Source organism: Suricata suricatta, chromosome 17, assembly GCF_006229205.1.
Source record: "Suricata suricatta isolate VVHF042 chromosome 17, meerkat_22Aug2017_6uvM2_HiC, whole genome shotgun sequence".
In the NCBI taxonomy this organism is placed as follows: domain Eukaryota; kingdom Metazoa; phylum Chordata; class Mammalia; order Carnivora; family Herpestidae; genus Suricata; species Suricata suricatta.
The window spans coordinates 40,757,186-40,765,262 of record NC_043716.1 but is presented as its reverse complement, the minus strand read 5'-3'; the positions used below and the strand labels follow the sequence as shown (position 1 = coordinate 40,765,262).

Here is an 8,077-nt window from a genome sequence, read left to right as displayed (position 1 = left end):
TAGCAAGATTCAGCGGCTCCAGACTGATTTTATAAGCAACCAAACCCTTGATTCTTGTGAAAGGCCTGAGAGAAGAGGGGGGGACCTATGGGGAGGAGGCGTGTTTGGGAAAAGCATGACCTGGTGCTCCCTATCTGGGATGGTATTTGAGATCTGGTGTGCCCCTTTCTGCAGGGTTATCCTCAGTGTCGTAGTTTGAAGTCCAGGCTCCTGAGCCAAAGTGATTCTTGGTCTTTTGTTACGAAGACAGTTACACAGTTAACCCATCTTTGCTGATTAGGGCTCAGCAGATGGTTTCAGGGACAGAGTGAGGACTGGTTCTCCTGGATTTGTCATCAGGTTGTGACATGGCCCCTCGACTAAAGTGCCCATTGCCTGGCCCTAGTCTGGTAGCTGGTACACATTTTCTCCCAGCCTCTGTGGTGGTGGGAGAGAGCGCCCTCAAGTACCCCTCTTAGACCCTCCTCCTGATGCGCCCAGTATTGGTGCTCTAGAAGATACAGTGTTCCTGGTGGCCGGCCATGTGGGAGCTTCAGGGAGGAGCCCTGATACCCAGAGCCAGGCGTTGAGCGCGGAACGGGACCCTGCCAGGCCCTGATGCTGGCTGTGACAGGACAGAACCATAGGAGGTGCTTAGTGAGTGGCTGTAGGACGGCTGAACGGATCTTGAAAGCGACCTTGGGGGGCAATAATTTAGGCCCGGGTTTGGCTCCCACTTACTCTTGACTCAGGAACGTAAACCCCACGCTCCACCGTTTTCTCAGGCTCCTCAGTGCTGGTGCAGACTTCCACCTGCTATTGTACTCGTTGCTGATGCTGATTCAGACAGGGTTGTCACAGAGGTAGTGCCAAGGGAACCTCAGAATTCCCTTTGGCAGAAGGCTGTCCTTCCAACAAATTTAGATCTTGCCTAACAGTTTATTCTGTTTCCCAGGTGGCTGATCCTGTGGTCACGTTTTGTGAGACGGTGGTGGAAACATCTTCCCTCAAGTGCTTTGCTGAAACGCCCAATAAGAAGTGAGCTGGGTGTCAGAGTGACCCTGGGACTGACAGGGGACACTCTCTCCTCCCCCCCAACTCCACCCCAATTACAGACACTGTGGAAATAGAGACTCCTTAAGTCTCGGGATGGGGCTTAGGCTGCTTGAGTTTTTTTGTTTTTGTTTTTGTTTTTTAATGTTTGTTTATTTTTGCAAGAGAGAGACAGACAAACAGATTGTGAGCAGGGGAGGGGCAGAGAGAGAGGGAGACACAGAATCCCAAGCATCCTCCAGGCTCCGAGCTGTCAGCACAGAGCCTGAGGCAGGGCTCGAACCCACCACCCTGGAGATCATGACCTGAGCCAAAACCAAGAGTCAGATGCTTAACTGACTGAGCCACCCAGGTACCCCAGGGTGCTTGACTTTTAACCCAGTGCTCTCAGTCCCTCATCTCATGCCTGTAGACATGAGGCTGTGAAATTCTTTGCCATGGGTTCCCCGAGGAGGGATGTCCTAATTGCCACTCCTCTCCATATGATATGATCATCTTACAGTTTTGCTCTAGCAGGAGCTCTACTGTTGTTGTAGGGGTTTCTTAAAGATTTTATTTTTGAGTAATCTCTACACCCAACCTTGGGCTCGAACTGACCACCCTAAAATCAAGAGCTGCATACTCCACTGACCGAGCCAGCCAGGCGTCCGGAGACCTTATTTTACAGAGCAGTAGATTCAAATGAAGGAAGACAGAAGATGAACCCTTTCCCTTTAGCTTGCCCCTCTAGCTTTGACTGATGTTGCTGCCTCATCACTGTCTCTCGGGAATGCCCCTTCTCCGAGTCCTGTTGATCCTCCTCACTACTCATTTCCTTTCTGACTAGGAATAAGATCACCATGATTGCTGAGCCTCTCGAGAAGGGCCTCGCCGAGGACATAGAGAATGAGGTGGTCCAGATCACGTGGAACAGGTGAGAATGTGGCTGTGGTTCCAAGGCTGGAAGGAGACAGGTGCCACGGCGCCTCTGATGCCACTGTGTCCTTCTGGGAGGCAAACCGTCCACTGGGAGGGCAGGACCTGTGACCCCAGGAGGCAGAAATTACAGAGCTGCCAGGTAACTCCATTTCCTCCTCCTTTTCCTAGGAAGAAACTGGGAGAATTCTTCCAGACCAAGTACGATTGGGATCTGCTGGCCGCACGTTCTATCTGGGCTTTTGGCCCTGATGCCACCGGCCCCAACATCCTGGTGGACGATACCCTGCCCTCTGAGGTACGGCAGGCCTGACGGGGCGTGCAGCGGTTTCTCCGCTGCGGAGTGGAAGAGACTACAAGGTGTACTTCCTTTCCCAGAAGTATTTTGTGTCTTCTGGTGAATCTTTGTACCAGTATACCTACCTTCTTGGCCCTCTAAACTCTGGTTGTTGCCAGGGTCACTGCTCATGGCCCTCATGTTTTGTGCAGGTGGACAAGGCTCTTCTCGGCTCAGTGAAGGACAGCATCGTTCAAGGTTTCCAGTGGGGAACCAGGGAGGGGCCCCTCTGTGATGAGTGTAAGTGATTTCGTCCCATATCTTTTGTGGGTGGTCTGAAGGCAGCTGCCTTGCTGCCAGAGGCTCCGTGCTGCCCTGCCTGTGGGCCCTGACGAGCACCGGCACCCCTCCTCAGTCATCAGCTCCATCTCCTTTCCAGTGATTCGAAATGTTAAGTTTAAGATCCTGGATGCAGTGGTTGCCCAAGAGCCCTTGCACCGAGGCGGCGGCCAGATCATCCCCACGGCCAGGAGAGTCGTCTACTCCGCCTTCCTCATGGTACGTGAGCCGGGCTGACTTGTTCCGGGGCACGTTGTGGAGACTCCAGCTTTGTGGGCCTCAAGGCTACGGTCCCTCCAGCCTTTTTCTCCGTCTAGGTCCTCAAACCTCAACCTTGCCCAAGCTAAGAAAGCCTTTCTTCTCGCCCTGTTGCAGGCCACTCCTCGTCTGATGGAGCCTTACTACTTTGTGGAGGTCCAGGCCCCTGCGGATTGCGTCTCTGCGGTGTACACCGTCCTGGCCAGACGCAGGTGGGCCGGGGCGCGTTAGGGCGGGCGCAGAGAGCAGGAGCGCAGCAAGAAGTAACGGCTCCGTGGGGAGGGGGGCGGGCCTCCTGTACGGTCTCCGCTCCTAGAACCTGGTGAGCTGGGTTTTCAGAAGGAAGTAGGAAAGGACTGAGGCAGACCCCTGTTCAGTGCAGATACAAATTTGAGATTTCTTCTGGGGCCCCCTGTCCTTGGAGAACCCTCTGGGGAAGGTACTGAAATGTGTCAGTGGGGGGAATGTCTGTAGGACCTTGTTCCTTCAGTGGTTCCACTCTTGAGTAGTGGTCACTACCCCTTTAACTGCCACCGGAAATGACACTGAGGCCCCTGAGCCTTTTCTGCCCACTGTAGCATGATTGTGGTTATTCTTTCTTTGATGGTAATTCTGGGTTGTGGTACATCAGAGCCAGATTCCTTCTCCGCTTTTGGTCTATGTAGGACAAGGGACTCAGCCTTTGTTTTTCTGTCGCAGGGGGCATGTGACTCAGGATGCACCGATCCCAGGCTCCCCTCTCTACACCATCAAAGCTTTCATTCCCGCCATTGACTCTTTTGGCTTTGAGACTGATCTGCGGACTCACACCCAGGGGCAGGCCTTTTCCTTGTCTGTTTTCCACCATTGGCAGGTGAGAGAATGGTGCAGGCTGGCCAGTGTGGCCTCCGCCTGTTCAAGGCCAGTCTTCTCTGGTCTGCTCCCCCTCCCGATCCCAAGTGAGATTTCCAACATCCTAGAGAAAAATCCTGGACCATCGGAAACCACTCTGCCTTTCAGATTGTACCCGGTGATCCTCTGGACAAGAGCATTGTCATCCGCCCCCTGGAGCCACAGCCAGCTCCTCACCTGGCCCGGGAATTCATGATCAAAACCCGTCGCAGAAAGGTACGTGTCCCTCAATCCCCAGGGCTCTTGGCAGGAGTTGGGTTTCTCTTCATTTCTTCCTTTGGGGCCTTTCTCCCAAAGACTGAGAGCAGAGAGGGGAGATCTATCCAAGCCCCAGGCCACCAGACCCGAGACCCAGGCTGCCCAGGAAGAGAGCACCTTCTCTTCCCCAGCAGTGACTCCTGAAATAGCTGGCCCACAGCTTCACCCCACCAGCCCCCCATTCCACCCCAACCCGAGCACAGGCCTTGGGTGGCCTCCAGCTCAATCGACCACCACATAGAACTCTTTCTTGCATCTCTCCCACCCCCCGCCCCCGCAGGGACTGAGTGAGGATGTGAGCATCAGCAAGTTCTTCGATGATCCCATGTTGCTGGAGCTCGCCAAGCAGGATGTTGTGCTCAATTACCCCATGTGAGTGTCGGGACACCCGGCAGCCCCTGCTCCTTGCAGTGGGCTGTATCCTGGACTTGAAGCTGGGACCTGGTACGACCTGGACTCTGTCAGAGAGCGTCTGGGAGCTGCTGTGGCCATTTTTAACAACCTCAAAGCCTCCAACCCAGAGTCCCAGCGAGGGAGGAGTATTTGGCCTCCTGGTTTCTGTGCGGCCTCTGCCTGGCTCCATTCCCAGGGAACAGAGAAGAGCTCAGGCTCAGAGAAGAAGAGGGGGACAGAGTGTTTAACCCCAAGGGGCCCTGTCTTCAGGATTTACATGGAATTTCTTTTTTTTTGTTTTGTTACAAGTTTGACCTTAGACATGGATTTTTAGTGAACAGAACATTCTGACCTCTGCCTTGCTCTGTTCCTTTCATCCCTACCCCCTGCCCCCTTTCCTCCAGCACAGTCTGGTCCTGTCACTTGGGTTCTGAATGAATATATGTCATCTCCTGTGAGGCTTCATGGTCTCTTCTCCCAGCTGCAGTCTTTCTGCCTGGGTCCCCAGGGCAGTGGCCTGTTGGGGGAGGGACGCCTGCCTCTTAATCCAGTGCTCCCGTGAGCATCAGGCCACTTACCCGCCATACCTGGCACCTGCCACCCCGTCTTCTCTACCATGCTGCCCCTGGGTGGGACCTGGGATGGCTTGGGAGGTGTTGGGCTTCTGGGATCGGAGGCCATTGCCCCTGGAGCTGGGGGCCAGAACTCTGATTTCCAGCCCTTTCTCTAAATCTACACACACACACACACACACACACACACACACACACGCACGCACGCACGCACGCACGCACGCGCTACTACCGGTCCCTAACTCTGTTCTCCCCCATGTGAAGAAGAGACTTGATTTTCTTCAAAATGCTTTATTAGGAACGTACCGGCGATTAACGGAAGAGGCTCTAGCTGCCCCCAGACCCTGCGGGAATCCTACTTCTCCCCAGCATCCTGTGCTGTTCTCTTGATGTAGTCTCTGTACATCGTGTACACGGCACCTGCAGGGAGAAGGGAAAACAGCCCGTAACCCCGAGCCCTGCCCCCAGCCTCCAGCTCTCCCGGGAGCCTCACCAGCCATCCCCCTGAGGGTCCGCTCTCCCTGCCCAACTTTCTGCTCCAGGCCTCAGTAGCTGCAGAGCCCTTCCTTGAGGATTCTCTCTGAGAAACTCCACAGCAGCCCATGAGGTCGGCAAGCCAGGGTGCTTACCATCGTGTTGCCCATGGGGGAACCAAGGCTCAGAGAAAGGGACTTGTCCACGGTCACACAGCTAGTAAGTAGCTGTCTGCCCCATGACCCAGAAAGGAGGGGAAATTCAGCACTTGCTCTCTCCTCTCTAGGACAAACTGCCATGAAACCCAACTGTGCCCCATCCCCACAGGCCGGGGACAGGAGGCTAAGCAAGGAACCCTGAAAAGGGCATGGTTTGAGGGCTTCAACCAGGACTTGCTGTGGAGCCCAGTGTAAGCAACAGGGACTGAAATTGTGGTCCTAACTATCAGGACTCACAGCCAGATTTTGCCCCGTCAGCTGTGTTCTCGTTCTGTGACCCCCACCAGCCCCTCACCTAGCATGACCGCACCCACGGCACAGGCCTGCGCTGCCACTCGGGTGTGAATCAGGTGTATGGACATCTTGGTGGAACCCCGAGCCTTCAGCCGATAAATCCGGTATGCTGCCACTGCCAGGCAGCCTCCTACACCTGTAGGCAGAGAATATGACCTTTGGGCCTCAGTCACCGATCCGATGGCTCCCCTGATGAGACCCTCCTCAGGTTGGGCAGGCTGGGCATCTGGATAAACCCCTACTTTCGTGCCACTTCATGGTGGGAGACGGGACTATCAACAGAATATGGAGTTGTTTCCTCTCAATGGCATTTTCACAGCGGCTGCCTACCTTCAGTGAGCCCTCTCCATGCAAATAGCTCATCACAGTGGGCCCCCCCCAACCCCCGTTTGCTCTGCTCCAGACCCTCCTCCAACCACTGGCTGGCTCACTGGCCTTGAGAAAGGAAGCCCTGGGAGACCCCAAACTGCTCTCTCCCATCCTGATGCTGGTGTTGATGCTCCACATCCCCTGGGCACCCTACGCAATCAGTCAACCACCACCTCCACCCATCCGAACCCCTCATTAGGTGGGTCCCTTCTTCCCTTGGCATCTTTGCTGCTGGTTTATCCTTTCCTTGCTGTGGACTGTTCCGTGGGCAGGACGCTTGAGTCCTCTGCTTCATTCGAAAGGACTAGGAGACTCCCTGAGAGAAGGCCCCTCATTCCCTGCTTTTCAACTCACCCACAGGCACCAGCGGAGACTCCCTGGTCTTCCTCAGGAACTTCTCAGACACGCTGTCTTCGCCTTCAGGTGGCACCCACCAGCCTTTGTTAGCAGACATGATCCTGGCCCCAGATGTTAGCAGCTGGGGCTCCGAGTCTTCAGCCCAGTCCTAGAAGGAGGCACCCCCACAATAAGAGCTCCCAATTCTCCACAGTCTGGGGGAGAAGGAGGGATTTGCCTGCTAAGGACCTCTCTTACCATGCCTAACACAGCCCCTACTTGAGATGTCCCAAATGTCCTGTCTCCTATGGCTGGACCCCTACCGCCATTTCTCCATCTCTTCTTCCTAATGTTTGCCTCATCCACAGCTCATTCTGACTTCACTGTTTTCCCTGCTTACCCCTCCTTCCATCTGTATCCCTATGTGATCCTTGGGTCAAGAAAAGCAGCTGGAAAAGTCCACAGATGAGGGTGAGAGGAACAGGCCTTGAGCCTTGGGACCCCCAGTGGCCTCGAATCTGGGACGGTTTCTCCTCAGGGAACTACAGATCCCACAGAGCAGGTCTGGCTCCAGGGAACCAAGCCGTCGCGGACTATTCCAGCACTAGTTACTGAGTCACCAGAGCCAAAAACTAAGACAACTGGACATTGATTTGTGAATAATTTAGCATAGATTGTGGACATTAATACTAACAGAACTAATTCAGCGTAGATTGTGGACATTAATACTAACAGAACTAATTCTGGTCCCTGAGCTCCCGTTTCCATCTCTTGCCAGGTTTTTCTGTGATTGCCAAACCCCTACTCCCTCCCTGGGCTGGTGACCCCTATTGTGATACTTGCTAACCCCCAGTAAACATCTGCTCTGATCACAAACTAGACAAGAGTCCCAGAGTCCTGGTCCTTAGACCGGGCCTCCTGCCTGTGGGGCGCCTTCTAGGTCTAATTCGAGAGACAGACCCGCTGCGGGCGGCGACCTCTAGATGCCTGTCTCCTGGAGGAGCAAGGACTGTCGGCCCCACAGTTTCTCAGTATGCTGGTGCTTACCCTAGAAGATGGCTAGAACGTAGAGTGCGAGCAGCCCGGCCAGGGCTCAGCATGTGCTGCGTTGAACCGGGCAGGAGCTGATGATGATGGAGTTGCCACTGTGGGGTCAGGGAAGCAAGCTTTCTGTGGACTTTGAAGTCTGGAATGGAGAGGGGAGGAGATAGGCCAGGGCATCAGTCTTAACCCCCCGTTTGCTGAGTTCCAGGCCAGAGCTCCAAGCACTGGACAGTAATGAAAGATCACATGGCGGGATCCCTTAACTGGATTCAGTCTGGTAATTCTCATGAATGTACGGGGCTAGATCAGACGGATTTGATACAGAGAACTGAGATCAAGGAAGGGTAGAGATCCTGGCTTCTCTCCCAAGCTCTACTGCTTCAAACACTCATGAACAATGTCGCCTG

At 54.5% G+C, this 8,077-nt stretch overlaps 2 protein-coding genes across 5 annotated transcripts in view; one reads left to right on the top strand and one right to left on the bottom strand.

Annotated features, from left to right (window-relative positions):
- The window catches only part of EFTUD2 (elongation factor Tu GTP binding domain containing 2), a 36,815-nt gene extending 31,989 nt beyond the window's left edge, over nucleotides 1-4,826 (top strand). Inside the window, exons 19-27 of the mRNA XM_029927875.1 lie at nucleotides 841-1,017; nucleotides 1,859-1,945; nucleotides 2,119-2,245; nucleotides 2,437-2,524; nucleotides 2,664-2,782; nucleotides 2,939-3,033; nucleotides 3,521-3,674; nucleotides 3,821-3,928; nucleotides 4,251-4,826. Coding sequence (XP_029783735.1) covers nucleotides 841-1,017; nucleotides 1,859-1,945; nucleotides 2,119-2,245; nucleotides 2,437-2,524; nucleotides 2,664-2,782; nucleotides 2,939-3,033; nucleotides 3,521-3,674; nucleotides 3,821-3,928; nucleotides 4,251-4,346 — 1,051 coding nt within the window. The 3' untranslated portion in view covers nucleotides 4,347-4,826. The remainder of the gene's footprint in view (nucleotides 1-840; nucleotides 1,018-1,858; nucleotides 1,946-2,118; nucleotides 2,246-2,436; nucleotides 2,525-2,663; nucleotides 2,783-2,938; nucleotides 3,034-3,520; nucleotides 3,675-3,820; nucleotides 3,929-4,250) is intronic.
- Nucleotides 4,827-5,210: 384 nt separating this feature from the next.
- HIGD1B (HIG1 hypoxia inducible domain family member 1B) lies at nucleotides 5,211-7,819 on the bottom strand. Of its 4 annotated transcripts, none has more exons than XM_029927873.1 (4): nucleotides 7,674-7,819; nucleotides 6,645-6,795; nucleotides 5,923-6,057; nucleotides 5,211-5,355 (listed from the first exon to the last, which is right to left on the bottom strand). In XM_029927873.1, the coding sequence occupies exons 2-4, from the start codon at nucleotides 6,742-6,744 to the stop codon at nucleotides 5,291-5,293; spliced, it is 300 nt and encodes a 99-aa protein (XP_029783733.1). In that variant the 5' UTR covers nucleotides 6,745-6,795; nucleotides 7,674-7,819; the 3' UTR covers nucleotides 5,211-5,290. The 4 variants fall into 4 exon arrangements, with proteins under 4 accessions (XP_029783733.1, XP_029783734.1, XP_029783731.1 ...); XM_029927874.1 differs by lacking the exon at nucleotides 7,674-7,819 and adding an exon at nucleotides 7,587-7,644; XM_029927871.1 differs by lacking the exon at nucleotides 7,674-7,819 and adding an exon at nucleotides 7,027-7,167.
- Between the last annotated feature and the right edge of the window lie 258 nt (nucleotides 7,820-8,077).

What these genes read in the sequence shown, in the direction of transcription:
- HIGD1B (XM_029927871.1), bottom strand. An exon ending in GTCTCCGCTGGTGCCTGTGG is followed by an intron (nt 6,058 to 6,644) that starts GTGAGTTGAAAA and finishes CTCTGCCTACAG; the next exon opens with GTGTAGGAGGCTGCCTGGCA. An exon ending in CGTGGGTGCGGTCATGCTAG is followed by an intron (nt 5,356 to 5,922) that starts GTGAGGGGCTGG and finishes TTCTCCCTGCAG; the next exon opens with GTGCCGTGTACACGATGTAC.